Source organism: Sceloporus occidentalis, unplaced genomic scaffold (assembly GCF_023333645.1).
Source record: "Sceloporus occidentalis isolate IW3139 unplaced genomic scaffold, rSceOcc1.0.p SCAF_31, whole genome shotgun sequence".
Lineage (NCBI taxonomy): Eukaryota > Metazoa > Chordata > Lepidosauria > Squamata > Phrynosomatidae > Sceloporus > Sceloporus occidentalis.
The window spans coordinates 10,939,660-10,963,815 of NW_028317011.1; the positions used below are offsets into that span (position 1 = coordinate 10,939,660).

General features: G+C 34.0%; 1 protein-coding gene across 1 annotated transcript in view; it reads left to right on the forward strand.

Annotated features, from left to right (window-relative positions):
- The window catches only part of LOC149298832 (semaphorin-3A-like), a 114,563-nt gene that overhangs the window by 73,105 nt on the left and 17,302 nt on the right, over positions 1-24,156 (forward strand). Inside the window, exons 5-12 of the mRNA XM_089487254.1 lie at positions 3,439-3,532; positions 7,883-8,002; positions 14,520-14,662; positions 16,372-16,486; positions 16,710-16,779; positions 16,892-17,036; positions 17,921-18,140; positions 23,167-23,258. Of these exons, the coding sequence (XP_089343380.1) occupies positions 3,439-3,532; positions 7,883-8,002; positions 14,520-14,662; positions 16,372-16,486; positions 16,710-16,779; positions 16,892-17,036; positions 17,921-18,140; positions 23,167-23,258 (999 nt within the window). The remainder of the gene's footprint in view (positions 1-3,438; positions 3,533-7,882; positions 8,003-14,519; positions 14,663-16,371; positions 16,487-16,709; positions 16,780-16,891; positions 17,037-17,920; positions 18,141-23,166; positions 23,259-24,156) is intronic.

The window sequence follows — 24,156 nt, forward strand, 5'->3', positions numbered from 1 at the left end:
TTTTATTTTAAGGCATCGGTGAGGCTAATAGTGTGACTGTCTTTCAGTCATATGAGCAATGTTTAATTTAGCTTATTGTAGGCTACTCCACTTCTCCTGACAGGTAGTACCCCTAACCGTACTGATCATGGCCTATGGGACATGCACTTTCCTCTATGAAAAGAAAGGGGCGAATGGCAGGGTTATTATAAGTGTTGAAGGAATAGTCATATGTCCAATGTAATGAAATGTAACCAAATATCCAGTTTACATCATGCAAGACATTGCTGATAACATGATATAACATTCACATGTCCCTATAATGTGAAGTTTGGGTGGATTGTGCACCCCTAAGAATAATCCAGTATATTTCTTAAAAGCCATCGGACAATACATTAGCTATACATTAAAAGTGTAATGTCTTATAACCCTTTCAAGTACACATACATTTCCTGAATTGCTACTTTGGAGGTCCTGATCGCTACAATAACTAGTCCTTTATTTTGTTATTTTTACTAAAACGCACCAAAACCGTTTGGCATCCAGGTGTTACCAACAATCTGTCAGTCTAATTTGCATTATGATTACCATGAGCATCTGGAACACATGCAGTTATGGCAGTAACTTTCATTTATTCCACTTTTGGAATAGACAATTCCCTTGTCTCCTATTGGATGGGCTGATTTCTGTTCTGACTTTTTTATTGTGGAGTGTTACAAATACTGATTTTCTAAAAGAAAAACCCAAATTAACTGTATGCAAATTGGGGAAGTGATCTCAACTGCTACAGTCTAGAAGGAAATTGTTGAAATTGGCTACTGTAGATGTTTAATGCAATACACTACCTATTTAATAGCATAGTGTTTTCGTTTTATAACACAATCTCATTGATACTAAAACAGTCAGTCCTCGGAAATGTAAATTTAATATGTGTAACCAATGTTCAAGTTCAGTTCAAGTAAATAAGTTACCTCTTATACAAAAGATATATTAAATTATGCACAGATTAGGGAATATAAGGAACGTATATTCAGTTGTTGTTAATGTTACAACATGAATATTCTGTTTTGTGTCTTAGAGAAGATTATGAAGCTATGTCATTTGGAGAAACTTCTGGCAAGCCTTTAAGACTAGAATGTTGGAGACAGCAGCGAGTTATTGTATCTTCTCCAGTTTCTGTCTATTATCTGTCCATTTGTAACCACCCTCTTACTCTTTATGATCATCCCACTTTTGGCCATCCTGCACACTTTGAACCCTCTTCAACTCTACTTATGGCCACTTGATAGGACTTGCCTAGTCTGCTATCCTAGCCACACCCTGGGAAGTTCCCAGCTATCCCCTATAACTACTACTTTTATGCCTAGAACAACATGGAAGTAAATCCATAAACAAGCCCTTGCTTTATTTGACATATTGGATGCCCCCAGACACACAAAGGTATTTTAGGATAACCGTTAAAGTGCATTGCTTGGTGGAACACCAAATAAATGACCTCTTATTTACAGAAATGTTAAAAGTCTGGCTATAGATTTTTAATACAATCTTAGATCGCAGATTATATATGCTATTGGATTAGTGCATTGTCTATTACCTGGTACATAGATATAAAACAGATTCCTTCACAGGCTTTACCATCAATAAATCAAACGTTCTAGAATCTTAATAGGCAACCTAAAAAAGATTTTTCAATACCCAATTATGTGGCTATTGTAGATGTACCCTTGAGTTGTTACTGGTTTATCACATACCATCTCAAGTTTTCATAGAGGGAGGTACAGTAACAGGTGCACCCAGTAGAAGCTCATCTCATCATTATATACCAATACATGTGAATGCCTTATGTCAGCAAATCCCTGCAGAAAATTTACAGCACCCATATTAAAAAAAAAAAAATTTTTTTATATGTAACTCCAATGTTCCTGCACACCAGAAAGGAATGCAGGGCCTCGCCAGGCTCTCCCCCACCATATGAAGTGACAATGACCATTAATCCTCATCCTCGCTCCACGCCATCCTCCTGGATCCTGTCCTCAGCTTTCTGAGCTCACAATACCCTAGTCCCCAACACATCAACATTGGGATTTCCCTTAAAAACATAGTGCGCACAACACCTTAGGATAAATGTTAACAACAACATCTCTATAATATTATAATGCAATTTCAATTCAGTTGAGTGATATAACCAATGTGGCATACTCCTCATTACATCTATGCTTGGATTGTCACACAAAATCTTCCTCTGCAAAATGTCCCTGAAATGACCTGTAAGTAAGTGCTTCATATGCAATTAGACTCCCAAATCTTTTTAATTTTTGTCAATCGTGAAAATGTCATGTTAACCCTGACAACAAATTATATTTCTACAGATCTGTATTTCTATCTAGAATAGATAGATATTTAGACAGACATTACCCACTTATACAAATAGAAACACAAATACCAAGACAAAAGTGTTATGGAACCTTTAAATAGATACCAGTACATACCATTTTAGAAAAAAGAAAATCCCAAAATAACTTCAACACATTTGTCTACACCTTAATATATTTCTAAACATCAAAGTGCGCTAAGAGGAATTTGAATTCTTTAATATATGATGTGCATGCATCCCTTTTTTTCCGTATGGTAAGCCCTCTGACCTGCAGTATTAAGTTTACTTTTGTGTTAAATCCATATCCCATTATATGTTGAAATGTATAGCATGATATTATGTACGCACTCTGACATACTCAAAAAATGTCTCTTCTAATCAGCTTGAAATGAATGGAATGTTGCAGAATAGACAAATGGTTTTATTGCTAGGTCCTGAGGGTCTACTTCTGAATCACTACAGAGAGTGCATCCAGTTATGATGATGGTGGTTAAATGATACAGAAATAGACTTCACATGTCAGAACTGTATTTGAACTGAAGCATGTAAACACTTCATATTCCTTCCGCTCATTTCACTCTAATAGCAGTTTCCGCTTTTGATGTAACAAATTGCCTTAATCTGTGAAAAAAACCCGAAATGTAAAACAATGGCATTTTTTTACGTAGGTTGATCGCCATTAAAACGTTTTTTTGAATGATCTCTACACTCTTCGTGCCACTAGCTATCGGCTTTAAAGGGGCGGACAAGTGAAACAAGTGGTGGCATGATTGTTATGCCTCGGCTTGTCATACATGTATCTTCTGATTTATAATGCTGATGGCTGTTAGTAAAAAGGAAAACTCAACCTTCCTCGAAATTATAGAAAAAAAAAACTTATTAATGGCCATCCAGGCCACAAGCTGCAAGGTAGATGTTTTAGAATATGTGTAAATGCTGATCTTCCAGAATACTGTATACAGATCTATTACACTGTATTTTTTATACATAATACAATATTTTTAAATGAACTGTGTTCTTGAAAAAAATAATTACTTTTACACAATATAATCACTGACCCCTCTTTTGTTTTTTTTGACCAGCAGGATAACATATTTAAACTAGAGGACACCGTTTTTGAGAATGGCAGAGGGAAGAGTCCTTATGATCCCAAACTGTTAACAGCCTCTCTTTTGATTGGTGAGTAAACTATAATAGCTTGTATGGTAAAAGTGAATGATGTGTAGAATCTACGGGATTATTTTAATATGTGCACAAGTGTTGTTAATGCGGAAAAAAAATCGAATAATAAACTGTAAAAATAAATATATCATATATGCTAAAAAATGGTAAAGGGGTGAAATAAACAGGTTAAAAACAAATAACTGAACATTTAAAGTTCATGTGTAAATAATAAATAATTTCAGTTTTAATAAATCATGAGACATTGAAACCATTTTATTTTTGCTTTTATTATTTAAAAAATATGACAAGATATACTTTATTCTGTTTTACTCCCTTTTGCAATATTTGAGTCGTTAAGTTGTCTAGTACCCTTTGTTAACAACTGTGAGGTTGTATACTAAACATAATATACTAGACCTATATTTTGATGGTTGTCTAACACATTATTGATTATTTAGAGGAAACAGAAGAAAGCAATGTAGTATGAAGCAAGCAATACCTCCTCCTTAATTATTGATTTTTGTGAGCACTGATTTCTCTAATGCATCGGTGGACATCCTACTGGGCACGAGTGGTGCCCCCATAGAAGTAAATTGATGGGCAACCATGGAACAGGCATAGAATGTACACTATAATGTTCCTTCATTTACCTATAATTGTACTTAAGATGGGGGCCGCCAAATTGCTACTGAGTGATCAGAAAGTTGTGAACTTAAAATAGAAGTGTCCTATCAAGCAGTGGTTGGCTCGGTCTTCCCTTATCAACCATGATAATACATGATATAACCATGATTAAGATATATATATATATATATATATATATATATATATATATATATATATATATATAATAATTTTAGTGCCTCTTGTTTTCCCTTTTCCTACCTAGAGACATTGCAGTAGCAGTTTCTTAACTAACATTTTTAGTGTCCACATCACATCTAAATAACCACAACCAGATGCATGTATCATACAGCTGTGTTTTTTAAGTTGCCATCACTGCTGGAGTTTTAAGAAGGAAAGATGGATGAATATAGCAAGATGTAGATTAACATAAAAACCAGGCAAATTGGTTTTAGCAGTTAAATTATAGTATTACCTTGCAAAGGATACAATTTACAGTTACAAATACGCATTCTGGTAAAACTACCTGACTGCTTTATGTAACATTGTTTTACTGACTTATTTACTACTCCAGCAGATACGGTAACCGTTATTTGTCCTCGACAACGCTATCTTTTAAATGTTTAAGCGAGAATACATCTGTTCTCTTGCTGCATTTGTTTTTGTAATTTAGTCGTTCCACAGACTCTATCCTTGAGGCCAAATGCTGAGTGTCCTGCATGAAATGGTGATCGGAATTCATTTTTTTTGTCTCTATATTTTCCAGTTAATAACCGCAGATGAATATTTCTTCAACGAAATGTCGAGTCACCCATACTTCCAAATGTTTTCTTAGAGAAACAATTTGGATGTGTGTCAAGTATGAAATGATGATATGCAAATGTAGTTTTATTCATGTATCTATATAAACGTAGACTCCATGCTTGTTTGCAGGACCCTTATAATGGGTTGTCTCTGTCTAGATTGTTACATAATGTGATTTAAACACTATATCTAGTGCTGTGGAATTTGCTAAAAAAATATTAATTCATGATAAACTTGGAATAAGGAAAATATCTTCTGATCCCAATATATGTTTTTTTAGATATGGTTTTATTACAAATATTTTATTGCTATTGTGTTGAAACATTAACCCAATGTTTGCATTTTTTATATATACTTTTATTACATTGCTATTGTGAAAACTGAACTATAATAGCCGGAAGAAAACATGGCCTTTAATATATATATATTTTTTTTTTGGTTAAGACATTTTAGTTGGGTTGTAGACTGTTGTCTTTCAAAATAAAATAGAAGATCAAATACAGACTTAGTATATGTTTATTTTAAAATACATATGTATCGTTCAGATTATGGACTTACATTGCAGTGCGTATAACACATCAACCTCTTAACCTATTCAGAAGGGTTGCAAAAACAAGAGGATTTAAGAGTTGTGTTTCTAAAGGTATCTTCTAACAGCAGAAATCAATTTCCACACCTTGATAACCATCTTCAATTGATTGGTCACTTATATAACTCTTTTCCCCAGTATGCTTTCTTTTCTGTAACATGATCGTAGAGTGCACAACAGTGTGTTGGAAAACATGCTCTTTCGACGTTTTCAGTCATACCGCATCTGTGCAATGATCAAACTTAACTATGCTGATATATTATACATTATCAGACTCGCACTGCAGCATAATGCAGGATCTAAGCCAAGCGCTCCATTTACTCTGTTCTGCTGCTGGATCAAATTATAGGCAGACAGAACAGTCTCATACCGAGTACCGACAATTGATTTTTGCTCTGAATTATACCTTGAATTCTGGGCTAATAATGAAATGTAATTATGAGATAACATTTATATTGCAGCCGGTTTTTTAAAGTCACTTTACATAGAGCCGAAGGTTTGAGTATATATTCGATAACTAATGTTGCTGAACATTTTTGATTGACCTCGTCTGTTCAGCACTGGAATGCAAGGTGCTTTGTTCCTTTATATTAAGTACCATTGATTTCTCCGGCTCTGTTGTGTAAGTGATAACAACACAAAAAGGTTATATAAAGGTTGTGAAACACAGCAAAGTCACTTTAATACTAAAGTTTTATTTTAGGTTTTTTTCTTCTTTGCAATCACATGGGAAAGGCTATAATTAATGGTATTTCTGTACATCAAGTTAAAACCCACACAAATTGTTAATAAGTAGCACCGTTTAATGTATTCATATGCCTCATGCTGAGTAAGCTGGGTCATTTATAGTACTTTTAATGTCTGAAGTGAATCTATATAATTCCAGGTCTCTCCATGCTGTCACGTGCATATCTTTTCTGTGATTAATTACGTCCCTATAATTTTCTACCTTTTCTTCCCTTTAAAATTTTCTTTTTTTTTAAAGCAACTCTACCAAACTTTTTCTACCAAAGTTTAGAATTGGAATGGCCATGCTTAACACATAACATTGCAATTATTTCAATCATAGAAATTATAATTGAAATGCCTGCTTTGAGTTTTACAGTTGCAAGTCATGTTAGGGGGTCCCAAATCCAACAGGGCAGATTTGATGATGCTTTGTTAGGTACAGATCAAGGTGACTTATGGACTAAATGACTCAGTTATGCTGTAAAATAAATCATTTTAAGGGGACAGTTCACTAAAAAGAATGCATATTTTATGAGTAGTTTATGAGTACTTTAATGTGCATTCTTTAAGCATAAAATAAGCTATTGTGATATTGCATGTGCTCCCCTACCTATTAACCCCCCAAAAAACACAGTTATGAGCAGACTAGATAAGCTTTCTGATTCTATATTGTTATGTCTTACTGTAAATACATGTTTTTTTTTTTATTATTTAATGGTTGATTAAATTAAATAGCTGATAATATTCATGGTCTACAGCCACCTTGATTCTCTTTTACAATGGTTATGAAGTCATGGGAGTTGTAGTCCACAAAAGCAGGTCCACATTCATAATATGGTATATACTAAATAATTAAATAAATAATAATTTAACCCCATTCTATGCCTAGGTATTCTGCATATACTCCCAGGTGAAGTATAAACTGTGTTTTCTTCCACTAAATGTAACCAGAGGAAAACTATGAAAATTAGCCCAAACACAAAGGTAGAAAATATGTACTGGCACATGGTATCCAAAGAGTTAACAGATCTTTTAGACACAATTGTATATTCCTGATAAAACAGACAGCTTTTATATTATTATTATTATATATAAATATTATATAATTATATATATTTTGTAGCGCTCATCAATCATGCCCATTCTTAATTTAGGTGCATTTAGTTTTAACAAAAAGAATTAGATACCAAGTTGTACAAAGATGAACATAAATAACAATGTTAGGCTCTGTATACCCGGTATAATAAATGCTTAAAATTATTAGATATCTGGGATATACCTAATATAAGAGAAAAATATCCACAAGTACAGGATTTTCTTGGTAAGTACTAATGTTTTATTGGGGTGGTCTTCTAGCTCAGTGTCTCAGCCCATTTGCTGTAGATTTTCTGGAACAAAACGAAAAAAAAATCCACTGCGGAAAAAGGTTATAGAAAACACTTAATTTGAATTCAAAACACAAGCAGACCCGTTTTATAAGACAACATAACTAAGCCATTACATAAGGCTGCAAAATCTGGTTATATGTACAATGGAGCTGGTGAAAACAAAAACAAATTATATATATATATATATATATATGTGAAAATACTGATATGTTCTTTTTTCCCATTTCACAGATGGGGAGCTGTATTCTGGAACTGCAGCAGATTTTATGGGAAGAGATTTTGCCATTTTCCGCACGCTTGGAAATCATCATCCAATTAGGACAGAGCAGCATGACTCCAGATGGTTAAATGGTAAGCAGAGCACCTAATATAAAATTATGTCGATATGGAAACACTTACATTTTTGGTTCTGAAATAAAGCCATTGAGAATAGTAAAACACATGTTTTGTCAAGAATTCTGTACTAATCATGCAGCTTATCCTATTTATTTATTTTTGGATGTGGTAGACGGAAAGATATTTGTGCTACACATCAATTTTTTTTTAAAAAATACTTTTTTATTATTATTTTGATATATACATTAAAGCAGAAATTTTTCATTGAAATATGAGTAAAAAAGCTAAACTAAATGCGCATATTGTAGTTTTAGTAACTGACCACTTGGGATTAAATTAAGTTGTTTCAACTGCTTCTGGAACATTTGCATGTAGCGGCATATTTTACTTACTATCCAAAAGCAGTCAGGATTTGGCAATGATTTTTCATTGTATTTTCCTTTCTGTTTTATTGTCTTAAACATTGAGTGGAATGTTTTGTTTTGTTTTATTAAGGTTTTGTACGCTAGAGAGAGCCAAAATATGTCCAGCTCTGCTTCAAACAAAATTATGACTCAATACTGGAGAAAAGGATGAATTTAACAAATTTAAATGACTTCTGGTTTTATGATTTGCTGGGCCGGGGAGTCAATCAGTAAATGTCTTTAGTATTAACAAGACTGTTATAAAAATAGAACCAGTAACTAACATTCAAGAAATAATCCGGTTTCTGGATTCTGTTTACATTTCTTGTTCCATGAAGCTTTAAGGGATACCCCAGCCATCACGTGCACATTAATGGTGTTTTCCAATGCATGCAAGGATCCATGCCATATGTCCCCACGTGTGTAAAAATGTAAGCACTTTCTTGACAGTGATTGGCTGCTTTAAGCCATGAGTTTTTTGCTATTGTTACATTACGGATGTTACAGTTGTATCTGGAAATTAATGTACAGGTTTTAGCAACATCAGTAAAATGCCTTGCTTACCTGTGTATATGTGTATGCTATGTACTTTATTTGATGTATCTTGGAAACACTAGGGATAATTGATGCACTTCTTCAATATACTTTATACCAAACATACTTTAACTTCTGTATCTACAAATTAAGCAAACAAGATTCATTTGAGATATTTGGTGATATTTAAGGAAACAAAGTATCACCTCCGATAATATTGCACACATTTCTATAGATTTTTACAAGGTCAAAGGATCTCCTCAATTGGCACATGATCGTCACTGTATGCAAAGGACAGACGGTGGGGCAGCTCAGCGGGACAATGAGAGAGTGCATGAAAGTTAAGACTGTCTCTCTAAAAATGGGATAGTTGGCAGGTTTGATAATTTTAGTTATGACATGACAAGACTTGGTATGATTATGAGGCTTAAGGGTTGCAGACTCTTAACGTCACAAGACAGTATTCTACCACCATCATCGTGATGTGTATGATGTATTCTTTATAGACAACACTGGGCTTTATATTTATTTTCTGCAGGTCATAGGTCAAGGAAAGGTGAACTTATTTTCCATTTTGGTAAATAAGGAACTTGAAAACAAATTGCTGAACTTTCATCTTCTTAGATATGCATTTTTATGAGCTTATAAAAAAGTTCATTTTTCTAAGAGATACGCAAGTAAACAAGTGTGTATAGTGAAGAAACCAAAAGGTTGGGTAAGTTAAACTATTTTGCATTGGTAAATATCAATGAAAAGAACAACAAACATATTCTACAGATAAATCACAATGAGATGTTCATGGCACTACATGACTAGTCTATATTAATATGTACCTACTCATCTATAGTAAAATTTGAAATTACTATAGAAATCAGTGGAATGTTTGTTATTACTCTATCTATCAGCCTATACCCAGAATTTGTCTTTGTAAATACAACCTGATATTCGTGACTATTTAATGTGATGACCGAGTCATCCTACGAAAGCAGTATAGATTAGAACATGGTAGAGACGTCAGTAAAACCACACACCTCCTATGTGTCTTGTTTTGGAAAAACTGTCTCTTTTAGGCACCCAAACTCCTGATGTCTCTCTTTTCTAGAAGCTCAGACTGTTGATAAGTGTGAGTTTAACACAGTGTTCTACAGTCCTTCTTACTCTAAGTACCTTTGGATACATACATAGCTATCAATAGATAACTAAATCACATTAAAAAGGCCTCCATAAAGCCCCACACCCCTATCTCCACCGTTAACAACATCCTCCATAAAAAGTGTCTCTCTTTGGCCCTTTGAAAGGTTGAAATTTATGAAATTGTCTGGCCCCTGCAGTTTGTACGTATATATCCATAGCCCTCACATTCAGGGTGAAAACCACCACAACCAGCTATGAGGTTTCCGTATATATATATATACACAATTCCTGTCTACCTCTGAAGAGCAAACAATAGACAATACTGACATTCCTCAAGGACCACCAAACATTTTTTAACATCCTTACCGCCCTTCATTAAAAAAATAAGGGAGCCTAAAATGCAAAATATTAGTCCTCTATTGACAACCAATCTTTGGTTTAACCCGTCTTGAACCAAACTTCGTCTATTACCCTCAACTTTTTGGCTATATAGTCAGCATTAAATAAGGCAAATTAAGTGTAAAATTTGAACCATGATTCTCACCATTAGTGTTAAAATATTCTCTGTCCAGGCCACCTCATTGAATGTTCAGCTGGTGCTCAATAGAGATTTACTTTTGACTGGGTAATTTGAGTTCATGTGCACAGTGGATATTTACCAGGAAGAAGATGTCGCGACAATGCATGTCACTGTGGTGTGACTGGCTTAACTGACACAGCTTTGTAAAGATCTCCTTCCCTGAAAATAATACCCATTTGCAAATTAATTAGTTTCTGGCGGCAGCTTGATTGTTGACCTAAAGTTTGTAGAAAGGAAAAACAATTGGATTAGTGTGTGGTATACAAAAGCCTATTGCAGTATTTGAGTGCTGTTTTCCAATCTGATGAAGACGAATTGAGCAAAATGATTTCGCTATGGAGAAGGCACTGTGAAGGTTAAGTGTGAAATAACTATAGTAACAGAGAGACAGAGGAGCCCTATGGTCCACTGAATCGCTCCTTCCCACTTCATTCATACTACAGGGGGTGCATTTAATGCATAAGGAATGAAGTTCTACGTGATATGGAAATTAGTTTTTAATCCATTAACTGTCCACAAAAGTAGAGACATTTAGCCAATAAACAACCTGATCTTAGAAATATATACTATTTCAATGTATGCAAGCAGAAAAATATATGTTTGGAAAGAACACCGCAATATAAAAATAATAAAAAAACAACCAATTTCCCAAAAGGAACCTGTCACAAGCCTTAGTATTTTAGTTATGTTTGCAAGAAACAATTATAAATTATTTTTAGTTTATTAGGCACTGCTCCCTTTAATTGATAATCCCCCCCCTTGCAACTGCTTGGAGGGATTCATCAGACTCATCCCCCTCTTACATCTCCTGCTTGCCACAGCATACTTGACCACTAGCCAACTTGGGCAGGAGGTCCAGGGGTCTAACAATGGGAGTGCTATACAGCCAAAGATTGGTTGCCGCCAAAACTGGTGCAGAAAGCATTACAACGGAGGGGCAATGCACTGTAGCTATACCTTAAATGTGCTTTTTATTTTTTGTTCAATTTAAGAATGAATATATATAGTACATACATGGTATTTTAATATGAATGGTTTGTTGGTGTGGCTGCATGGGACACTGGAATGTCCCTTTAGTTTGTTCATGACTTTTTTCATGATATTTTTTTAAGTAAATCTGCTAAATATATTGTTTTGACAATATAGAAAGAAATGGGGACACCTCCACAAATGGGTGAATGAAAAAATGTATATAGTTACCCTACAGATCTTGCTGCTCCCGAAATTAACACTCCTCACAAGTGTTGTTAGAAACAGTATGTCGAAAAACCGGGGCGCATAGATATGTGGGGAAAAAAATTAAACAAATATAGTGTAATAAATCTCAACACAAAAATAAAGTGTGATATTAATTGCCCTCACAAGTGTGCTTGAAAGTAATCGCTCATCAGTCATCCAGAAACTTTGCTGTCTTGGAATTTCTGTGATGAAAATCAGAAAACGAAATAGTGCAATAAAAGTTGAAATTTCTTTAATATATAAATATATATATATATATATATATATATATATATATATATATATATAGGTAAAAAACTTACAAGCGGATGGGCATAACGAATATGTTATGCACACAAGCAGTGTGAGGATGTCCTTCACAGTAGTGAAAATGATGATCAGTCAGTCCGTATGTAGAAAGTCCAAAGATCGATAATCGAATTTTAAAATTTCTCCAAAGATCGATAATCGAATTTTAAAATTTCTCAAAATATATTGTTTTGTTAATATTTAAAATCTATTATTAAATTCAGTGAATCGGACAGGCAGAGCTAAGATTGGAGCATGTTTTAGTCATGGTTCTGATCAGGGAAAGGCTGGCACATTCTGCCCTAGGGGGGCAAGCAAATCCGGGTGCCCCTCCTGCAACCAAAATATGCAATAGCACACACAGAGACTCATTCTCACACTAAGATACACTCACAAATACACACTCACTCTAACATACATGTGAACACTAACTCCTACACACATACACTAACGCACACTCAAACATAAGCAGACATACACACACACTAATGTACACACACATACACACTCTATCATCACATCTCTCCAAATCACATCTCACTCCTCACTGTATCACAACTCTCTCTCACACACCTCACACTTCAACCCTTGTGAATCCCTTACCTTGTCTGGAGCCTTTCCTTGTAGCTGGTTACATACTGGTCAAGCAGCCTCGATATTACAGTGGGGCCACGTAACATTGTGTTATGCCACTGACGGTCTTCCCCTAGTGCTGATCTTTTAGCTCACTGATGCCACACACAAAGGACAGTGCAGCCCTAAAATACAAAGCAATTCACCTTTATGGGGGAGAAAAAGCAGAGCCCAGACTTACATTTATCTTTTAGTGGGCCTCTGTCAAGTTCCCCTTATGTCACATTAAGCAAGAGTGTAAACATCTGGATTACACTTACTCGCTGTAGGTTGAAAACGCTGGATTAAACCACAAGCTACCCAAAATCCCTAAATGTATACATGTAACAGCCTCAGGTTACACATTTGTTTTTTTAGACACATTTATTTAAAAGAGAAAACAGACATTATCAACAAATAAGAAACTCAAATGCAAAAAACACAATATTGAGCATAAGATGCTAAATAACATAATGCACTTTCAGGGTACTATTACCCCTAGATATATTTTTTCCACCATATGATTTTATTAGGACAATTGAATATTTTACTTTTATCTTCTTTTTATCTTATTTACTTATTTTACTTATGTTAATGTATCTTTAAGCATCATAGCAAGGTATATTTATGTTTTAATAAAGCGTATCTGCAGTTGCTTAGTATTTCATCTTTGACCAGCACAGATACACTTAGTTACAACAAATACACATACACACATACAACAAACAATACAATTTAAAAACATGGACAGCTCTAAATCTAAGTTTCTAATATCCAATTTAATTATGTTAGTGAATATTAATAAAATGTATGTACATTTTTTACAGTTAGTCTCACCTTTTCGTAAGTGTCCAACTTAAGATATTTTGAAAGTCTTTTTTATTAGTTCTTACAAAATGAGGAATTCTCATTATAATGTTACTAATAAAACAGCTGTTCCAGATCATGATCTGCCATTTGTTATTATTATTGAAATGGAGGAATAACTCAGCAAGCACGTTATATTATCAGGTGCCCTAAGTGAAATAATTCTGAACATATTCCAAGTTTACATTAAGACACACTATGAACCAAGTGGTAGATTTCATTGGAAATATGAATCTGTGGCCATTTTGGCACAAGCAGTCATTTTTATGGGTTTTTAGGGAATTATAAAACACCAATGAGTGAAGGATTAACAGAACAGATTGATTTTCTAAGCCTACATTACAACCAAGATGCTTTAAATAGCAGATATCCTGTCTGAAATACTTAACAATGCAAGCAGAGTCATAAAATCCATAATAGGAAAAGTCAAGACAATGTCAGATTGTCCGATTTGGTTCTTTAGCTTTTATTTCACAAGACAATAAAAGTCTTACTTGTTTTAGGGAATGACTGATTACAAATTGGTGGGTATTGTTTATGGAAGATAAATTGTCCACATCATGAGATCTAGGTGATAATCAATCAATGTCTGAAGTGGCATTTCAAGAGCACAAGAAATATTTTGGAGAGGTCAACAGCATGGTGAATAGTGGGGCCGCACCCAAGTATTTCTCAAAAGAGTGCTTGAATGATGGACATTTACCTTGAGCCAACCTAGGTTGTTCAGTAGCCAGCCTCCCTGAGATTACATTTGTTTGGACTCTACTATGGTGACGAGGCTAAACTATTTGCATAATTGATACATTCCGGAGACATGTCACATGCAACACCATTTTTTTTTTACTTTTTAACAAATACTTTTTACTTTTTACAGATCCTAGGTTCGTTGGGGCATACCTAGTTCCAGAAAGTGACAATCCAGAAGATGATAAAGTATATTTTTTCTTTCGAGAAAATGCAATAGATGGTGAACATACGGGCAAAGCAACAATTGCTCGAATAGGACAACTGTGTAAGGTAAAACTGAGATGTTTAAATACTGCAGTGATAACAAGCTGTTACCTATTCCTCACTGTCTGATATTTACGGTTTAGTTACATTAGTTATTAAATTCCAACTTATTAATGTCTAAGGCTGTCTTTGTAACTTCATAACATTTTGTCAAATCTGGGACAAACAATGAAAAAGATCACATCCTTCACTTTCTTTTCCCTGTTAAGATTTTCCCATACACTGCACTAAATATGTATACCGACTTTGTGATTAGCAGAAAAATGCAATAATTGTGTGGAATAAAATCCACACTGATAATCATGCAAAACATACTTTTTCCACCCATCTCATACACACACTCCCATGAATACCCTCAGACCAGCTCCAAACAAAATAGAATGTGCAGATGATCAACCCATTCTACATACGGTCTATACTTAAAGATTTGATTTGATTCGAATTAGCCAAGGCCATGTACATATAGCTACTTAATTTTCATTTGTAAGGTAAAAGCAAACCAAAACTGGTTAACTGCTTTAATCAGCAGCTGGTTAATCAAGTCGATGTCAGCCCTCTTACGCTGTTCCTCCCATCGTCATCTGGCTCTTATCAGAATACTGTTTCAAATCGCCTGCAGTGCTTTTTCCTATTCTGCAGAGGTCACAAGATGAATGTCCTCATGCTATGCATATGCGGCAATTTAAAAAAAATATGTTTTCTAAAACCAGATACCGACAAGCCAAAAACACAGATCTTTATTTTTGATTATATTTGGCAACATATTGTTGTCAATGGTTTTTTTTCCACATAAAAAAGATGCCCTAATTCTTTAATAGGGGGTCTGGTGCCAGCTGTTCAAAAGGATTTTAAGATACATAAATACATACAGATATGCCCAATGACATTTGTATATGTTATCGATCAAAAACTCCTTTGGTAGTGTGCATGCTGATGACAGAAACCATGAATCCATACACTGTAATTTGAGCAACACATTATAAATACTTACCAAATGTAAATAGTTCAGCATTTGAACCACACTAATGTTACAAAATGACAAATCACATATGAAAAATTAACATTTTCAATGCTTTCATCAGGCAGTTATGGGTAGAATGGCAATGCTCACCCTAGGGATAATAGTTTAAAAAAAAAAGTACAGCAATATAGAACAGTTCCATAATACTTTTTTTGCAATATGATAAATTAGCACAGAAAACATACAGAACAGTCCAAACAATATGACCTAAACCCCTCTGCCCTTCCTCTTTTCTCAAAGGTCGGAACATTAGGTAGAGATTTAAAAGTCACAATAATGTGTAAAAAAACCTCAGGAAATAGGTTTATGAAATAAATTACTTTAAATAAAATTCATTCATCCATTAGAAATGGGTCACATGCTCTGGATAAAGCCCTATGTTCTAGTCGCACCTCTAAGCAGACCTCTTAAATTAAATGTCTCTATCTGGCCATTTGAAATGTGTAGTATCTAACTTTGCAAATATATCATGGTGGATTTAAAAATACAACTATAAATCATGTCAAATTGACATTAACCCAGTCTTCAAAATAAGGGAATATTAATGATTATGGGATTTTGCTCTGTTTTATGGAGAAAATGATGTTAATGATAATGTCATATATAAAGCATATGTAGCTGTATTTATAAACATGGTGAAATAATCATTTATTTTGCTTGTTATTTTAACTACTGTTTATGCAATTATTGGCAGAACGACTTTGGTGGGCACAGAAGTCTAGTTAACAAATGGACTACCTTCCTTAAGGCTCGATTGGTTTGTTCTGTGCCTGGTCCTAATGGGATAGACACACATTTTGATGAATTACGTAAGTATGGTATTATGGTATTCTTAATGGTATGAATGGTCTGGTGGGTTTAGAAAGTAAAACGTTAACCTATTGAGCTGCTCTGTTAAACAGTTCAGTGATGATAAAGGCTGCGAGAACATGCACTGCTTGCCGCTACCAGGTTTAATGAAACATAAATATAACAAATATTTGGTAAAATGATTTAAAATACCTAGATTTCAACAATTTGTTTGTATTACAGAGGACATCTATTTAATGAACTCAAAAGACCCCAAGAACCCAGTTGTGTATGCTGTATTTACAACATCAAGGTACATTTGTCAAAAATGCTTTGAGTAATCCACATTATGAAAAATAGATGATGAACATCGGAATTCTTAATGAATATTATGATGAAGTATATATATTATGTTTTTTTTACAGTAACATATTTAAGGGGTCCGCTGTGTGCATGTACAGCTTGGCTGATGTTCGAAGAGTATTCCTTGGGCCTTATGCACACAGAGATGGTCCAAATTATCAGTGGGTACCCTATCAAGGAAGAGTTCCATATCCTCGACCAGGAACTGTAAGTATCCATATGTTTCTTCTAAAACGGGGAAAAAGTTTTTTTCTCATTAAGAGTAATTAAACAAAATCATAGGACACATGATTTATTTTTATAAATTATCATTGTATAGTCTATCAACACAGGTACTGGTATTCTAATCTGTTAATAAAATGTAACTTTTTAAAAACAATCACAATCACAGTGAACTCATTATACTAATTGTGTGCATTTTGTCAAAACATATTTATTAGAACCAGTATGTGTGATGGTATTGATTTTTTAGCCCATTGCTATTTAAATATTAATATTAAGTGGATCAAGGTTAAAAGAAAGAATTGATTTTCCCTGTATTTCATGTGAACCCAACACTTCTATTTTTTAAACTCTCTCATAGGAGTTGGGCATAACAATATTCACATTTAAATACTTTAAGTATATAATATTAACTAAATTAACAGATTATAGAGTACTTCTCAACAGAATGATGTGAATGCATTGGTAATATTTAACTTGAAATAAAATACACTTTCAGACACATTAGTATTTAGTCCTTTGTCATTTGCTGTGCATTCAATAAAATAAAACAATGGTGGAATTGTTTAAATGTGTACATGATTTATCATGGCAACATATGTCTCTTTATCAGTCACTTAGGGTTTGGCTTCAGCTAAGATTTCTTACTAATAAACTATGGAGTCAAGCTAATTAATGGAAGCTCGTATAGATTACTTTGAACTTCAACAAAATGCATTGCCGTAATAATACATTTTTTAAGAAATGTTTTTGATTTTGATTTTGGAATACATTTTCCAACCCCTTTGGTTGCAAATAACAACTTATTTTGATTTCAAGAAGCTCAAGTGTTTACTTTTTCATTAATTTTGTCTATTTTATATGTTTAGTGCCCAAGCAAGACATTTGGAGGCTTTGACTCAACTAAGGACCTTCCAGATGATGTTATTATGTTTGCACGAAGTCACCCTGCCATGTACAATGCTGTTTATCCTATCAATAACAGACCGATAATAATTAAAACGGAAGTGGATTATCAGTTTTCTCAGATAGTGGTTGATCGAGTAGAAGCGGAAGACGGCCAGTATGATGTCATGTTTATCGGAACAGGTATACTCAAGTTCCAACCATTGACTGTCTAGTTGTTTTCTACTGAGTATATGTTATAGCCACCTACGAACATTTGCAATTTTAGGCAGCAGAGTAAACAGGAACCAGTACAAAATGTGAATAAAAGGCATTGCTTAAATATTAACGCTGGGGTGAGATCACAGTAAAGAGACGTGTGTTAGAAGGATCTGTTTCATTCATGAGTGTGATATTATTGCTAAATGCCGCCATCAAAGAATGCAATTGGGTACGTGAGGGTCAGTTTTCAGATTCCTGTGTTGTAAATCTCCTGACTCAGGTCAAATTGATGCCTGACATAAATCAGGGGAAAACTGAAAACTGAGCTGGATCTTCAGTTACTAACATGTTACATGTGTGGGAAAGTCTTACAGTTAGTTCAAGGCAAGGGCATTTGTGGATTGAGAATTAAAGTGTGAAATGTTTTTTGCTCTGGGTGTTATAGTGTTGAGCTCTTACAATTAGTTCCTTTTCTGCTAATCTGATTATCTGGGTGCTATATACTGTACATTCTTTGTTACTCGTATGAGCACGAGCTTAACCATGATACTGTATCTGTCTTAAAAACATAAGTCAATAATACCATCAATACTGAGGCCAGACAAATGTGAAGTCATACATTTGAACACAGGAACATATGTTTTACTGACAGTATAGAACCACTGCTCCCAATACATGGCCAGTGCTATCAAATAGATAAATTAAGCAGCTTGTTATAATTCTGTGTGCTTGAGGTACGTTATAGTGTTAGCAAGCTACTGCATTAGGAGAGAGTCATTAAAGATGTATTTAGTAAAATCTATGCTCAACACCGGGTATGATCATGCCTATAGTGGTCCTTGGCACACAGAGCTAAACACAACCATTAGTAGGCATAACATGTTTTATATATGTTATATGTAAATTTTAAACATGTAAAGTTTCTTCAGTCCATAATAGGGTAAAGTTAATGTAGCTTTTATGAAAAAAGGCATGGATGCAAACATTGCAGATCTGCAAACAACAATAAATATGCATGATAATGGAATTGATGTAGCAGTGAATATGATCCGAAATCATGAATTATACTTTAGGTTCCTAACATTAGTGGTGATTTAGGCAATTGTTGTGGTTTATTTCTATAATAAACAGTATATTTGTTAAATGCACTGTTTGAAATGTAACTTCGAGGAAATCACAGTTTTAATTTGTAATAACAAAATCACTAGCAACCATAATTCTAATGGACGTTTTTGAAACATGGTCAAATCTGCTGTTATGTCCTCAAAAGAACAGTTAGCTACTCCAAAAGAATTCAACGGTTTATTGTATTAAAATGTTTTCATTCTCCATAATAATTTAGACTATACACTAAAGTCCTGCACAATATTTTTTTGCGCAATTAACCAAAACTTTTTCCTAGCTAAAGCTTAAAACATTACTGTAACCATTCTTACAAATATATAAAACTTTGCTATCCATTTTGTCGTATCCCTTTTTTCACTCATTTAAATGTGTTCTATCCACATTAGTAACCGTATCTAAGGCAGCATGAAATCGGTTATAAGGACTTTACATAAAATGTAGTATATTCCCAGCTGCATGCTTATATTTTGTTGAGCAAAGCAAAATGAAATCCATATAATTTATTATGTAGTGGTTTTAGTATTCAATATGAATGTTCGGTACAAATTATACAATTTGTATCTTTTTACAATGAGAAGATTTTTAAATTCCTTAACTTCTTAAAACTAGTTCATAAATCTAAGATGGAGTAGATTTTTTTTCTCCCATTTATTTACTTTTTACGTTTCTCACACGATCATCCTACTAGTAAAATTTAAAAGGATGAGGAAACATCAAAATACATGAAAATATATCAACACAAAAATAAAAATCACCCAGTTTAAAAAATCAGTGTGAATAAAAGTTAGTGAAAAATGAAAACACAATACAACAAGAACTGAGCAGGTCACCAGAGACTTTAAAAAGCAATTCCCTAACCGTTTCCACAATGATGTTTATTTATACAGTTGTGAAAGTGCTGTGCAATGCATCAAAACACACTACTACTACTAGTATACTTAATCCACTAAGATCCTATAACATCAATTTTAAACATGTTATTTTGGTTAAACTCCAGCTGGTCATCATATCTTCTTTCTGAATGTGAAGTCCACAACTCAGAGGGGACAGAAATTGGCTGCCAGAATGCTGTCTTACTTCCTTAGATAATCCCCATCACTGTCACATCCTTAGCTTGTAATACTTAAACATGCTCCTATCAGTCAAAATAAAATAATCAGAGGGTCAATTAATGAAATATATTTAGACCTTGACAAACATTTTCTTGATATTTTTAAATATGCTAGAATCATTTAAGCTAATAATTTAAATTGTCTTCATTAGCATTTGACCCAACAAAAAAAAAAAACTCTTTGCAAAATGCTCAATACACAGTGAGTATATGACATGTAAGCCTTTTTTGTCACTACGACCTGAAACAGTAAGAATACAGAATCAACGTCTTGGTCGATCAATTCTTTGAATGCGTATCCTAAGGAAATATCTCAAGTACGGGAAGCAAACTTGTCATTAAAGTAAATTATCAGCCCTCATATCCTTTAAGTAAACTCTAGACTGGAATCAATTGATCTTGAAAAGTTTTATTTTGTTTAAAACTATTTGAAATTCTACTGTAAAAGTTTGATCTGCAACCCTGATAATGTATAGTTTTGGTACCTGAGGCTCGATCAGAGTCTTCATAGTAATTAACTTAGTTATGTTACCTTTGACCTCAAAAGATTCTGCAGATGCAAAGGGTATGAAGATTATGTTGTATGTTAGGTGCTCAGAGGTTAGCTGTCAGATTACCCTTATCAACTTTTCCATCTACAGTCTAACACTTTGAAATTTGTGTTGATTCCCAATTTTGGTTCATGTTATGAACTAACTTTGTTTTTCATATTGGCTATAAGAATCTTGAAAAAAGTTCTCAACAAGTTTCTACTATTTCAGCCCTGTAAATATGTGCACCACTTTTAATACAACATGAACCATTTGAAGGATCCTCACAATTTATCACCATATGAATTCCCCTGCATAGTATGTTGATACAAATATACCGCAGCCAGTCAAACAATATTTGCTGTCATGTCCAGCTGTCTTGTCTCCTTGGCTAGGGTTAGTAAATTGAATACTTTTATTAGATGGCATACTGGTAGCCTTTTGATCTTAGGACTTAATTATGAATAAAATATTGTGCCACTATAAAACCTGTCAAACATAATAATGCAATGAAATGGAAATGTAGTAGGACAGAACTCTGGTTGGTGATTGGGCCATTTCATTGCAGGGTTGCATGTATTCTAAGTGTTGACTTAATTAGCTTAACTGAATTGTTTTGCCTACTCATGGGCCCAACATAATTTTGCTTTAAACTTCCCTGCCCATCCATAGTAATAGTCTGGTTATAAGAAAGAAAAAAAAAGAGAGAAAAATGCCCCAGACACCAAAGTTTGTCAGCCGTTACCTGACAGCTATACACATTTCATTCTTGATGAACTTTGCTCTTTACAGGTATACAGCTTGGCAATATTAACTGAACAGCCTCAAGGATGCAGCTGCACGGATTCAGAAGTGTAAATGCAGTCATATTTTTACTTGACAAATGCCCGTACAGACCATCCCAGATCTTATCTATCCTGCTCTATATTTGTAACACAACATAGTTCAATATACAGTGTCTAAATCTTAAGTGGCTTTAAAACAAGTTCCTTCCTCTTGTAAAAAACAAAACATTATAGCATTATTTACTCAAAATATGAATAACATGTAGATGTTTACTTTGAAGGTCAAATAACATTTTGATCTTTTTTCGTATTAAAACATATGGTTGACTAGAGAGAAAAGTTAAATAGGAAGGTTTCTTTTTAAAAAAAAAAAACATTTCCAAGTTGTTCTTGTGCTCTGGCTCAGAATCTTCAGACAAAGCAATGTCTAACTTCTGGTCAAGAGGACCAGAACAGTCACATCAACATTGTTTTGTATATCACTGAACTGCCTGAAAATGTTAATGGCTTTACTGTATAATGTCGTTATCTTTGCAAAAAATAAGTCCTCTTTCATCCTTGCCAGACTGTAGTTAAACCATTTTTATTGAAAACACACACCTTTTTTTTCTAGAGATTCTAATAAAAACTATTGAAGCCATAACATAAAGTACACTTGTAGTTTCCTAATGCATGTGAAAACCAGAATGTCCCATTCTGACAACCCCGTACCTCAAAGCCATCATTAAAAAAACCCCACATAAAATTATCACACATAGGGTTTTTGGCTCCCATTCTAAATGTATGCTTTGGTTCATTATATTTTATTGCAAATTTCAAAGCAAAACTGGTGATCTTCATACTATTGTAATGCTGGCTGCATTATACACATTTTCCTACAAGCATATACTACAGCTTTATTGTGTTGAAATATTTTAAAACCAAGCATACCTTTTTACGATTGTTATTTTCTTTTTAAATGAAAGGGAAAAAAGACTGTTTCCAAGCTATGTACCATTTAATAATTTTGTAGATGGCATTAAAAGAATGGAGAACACTCGGGTTAGACATGCATGCTTGCCCACACACATGCTTATTGCTGACAACAGCTGGGATAGTGAGAAATTGAATTTTACAAAGTCATTAAATCAGTCAAGTATGTAGGTATCGACAAAAGATTGACTGCAATAGTTAATGAACCAGTGGGCGCCTTTTTGAGTGTCTTAGCACTATTACTGTCTTATCCCTTGTTAAAAGATCTATAAGTATTTATAGTATTAACTCAACTCTGGAAAATGTTTAGCATGATTTACAGATCTGTAATTTACATATTTGCCTTACATTCTCATATATGTATATATTTGTGTTTTCCAGTGGTTTTTAAATCAAATGAAAATGTATATCATTTGTAGGCTGTAACCAAATTCCTTTAAATTAATGCATTTTTTCAGTAAAAATATTTTCTTCATTCTTTTAAGATATGGGGACAGTTTTGAAAGTAGTTTCTGTGCCAAGGGAAACTTGGCATGATTTGGAAGAGGTTCTACTTGAAGAAATGACTGTATTTAGGGTAAGTGTAAATGTTATTTATTTTTATGGAAACTTATGTATCTTTAGTACAATTCCTTATGACCATTATAGTACTTTTGTAGTGATTTGGAAAGGAATAGTCATGTAAGGGATTCATTTGGGTCATTTTCCCCTGGGCCATGTTAAAGTGCATGTGGCCAATGACGTATGTAGAGTAACAATGCCTTTAGGCAGTTTTTACAGTAAATGTTCTTTGGTTATTTTAAGGACACATAATGACCACTAAGAAAGTTAGTCCTAATAACAAATTGGATTTGGTTTGATGCATTGCTAGGCCATTTGCCTGGGTATGGCTCCTAGGTTGATAGCTGATAGTCCTCCATAATTCCTTGATTTCCAAGGAAAAACTTGCAAAGAAAGAACAAGAAATGGATCCCCATGTGTAAAATTCCAAGAAAGGCTGTTGAGTGAAACTAGGATTACTTGAGGCAAGATGCATTGTTGACCTTTTGTACATTTATACATATATTAACTGCCGTTTTCACACCACAACAAAAGACATAATTTGGTTTGAAGAGGTGCTCAAGTTTTCAATGCATCATGACAAGTGATATCATTGTAACAAGAACTAACATGATTCCTAAAAAAGTCTTAAATTGATGGTCATAACAAAAAAGTAGTACAATAAAAGTTTGTGTTCGTAACAAGCTAGCCCTGTATTTGGAATATTATTCTTTGGTGGAGGGAAAGGACTTACAAAACCTGGGCGTGAAGGTCAAGGATACACCTCGCTGCAGGGGATAGGATGGACTGTGTCTGTAACCCATGATGTATGACATATGACTGAAAGGTACAAACAGCTCTGGATGATACACACAGGGTTGAATAGTACAGCCTGTACTTGAGAGTACCAACAGGACTGTTAGGTATAGGCTGGG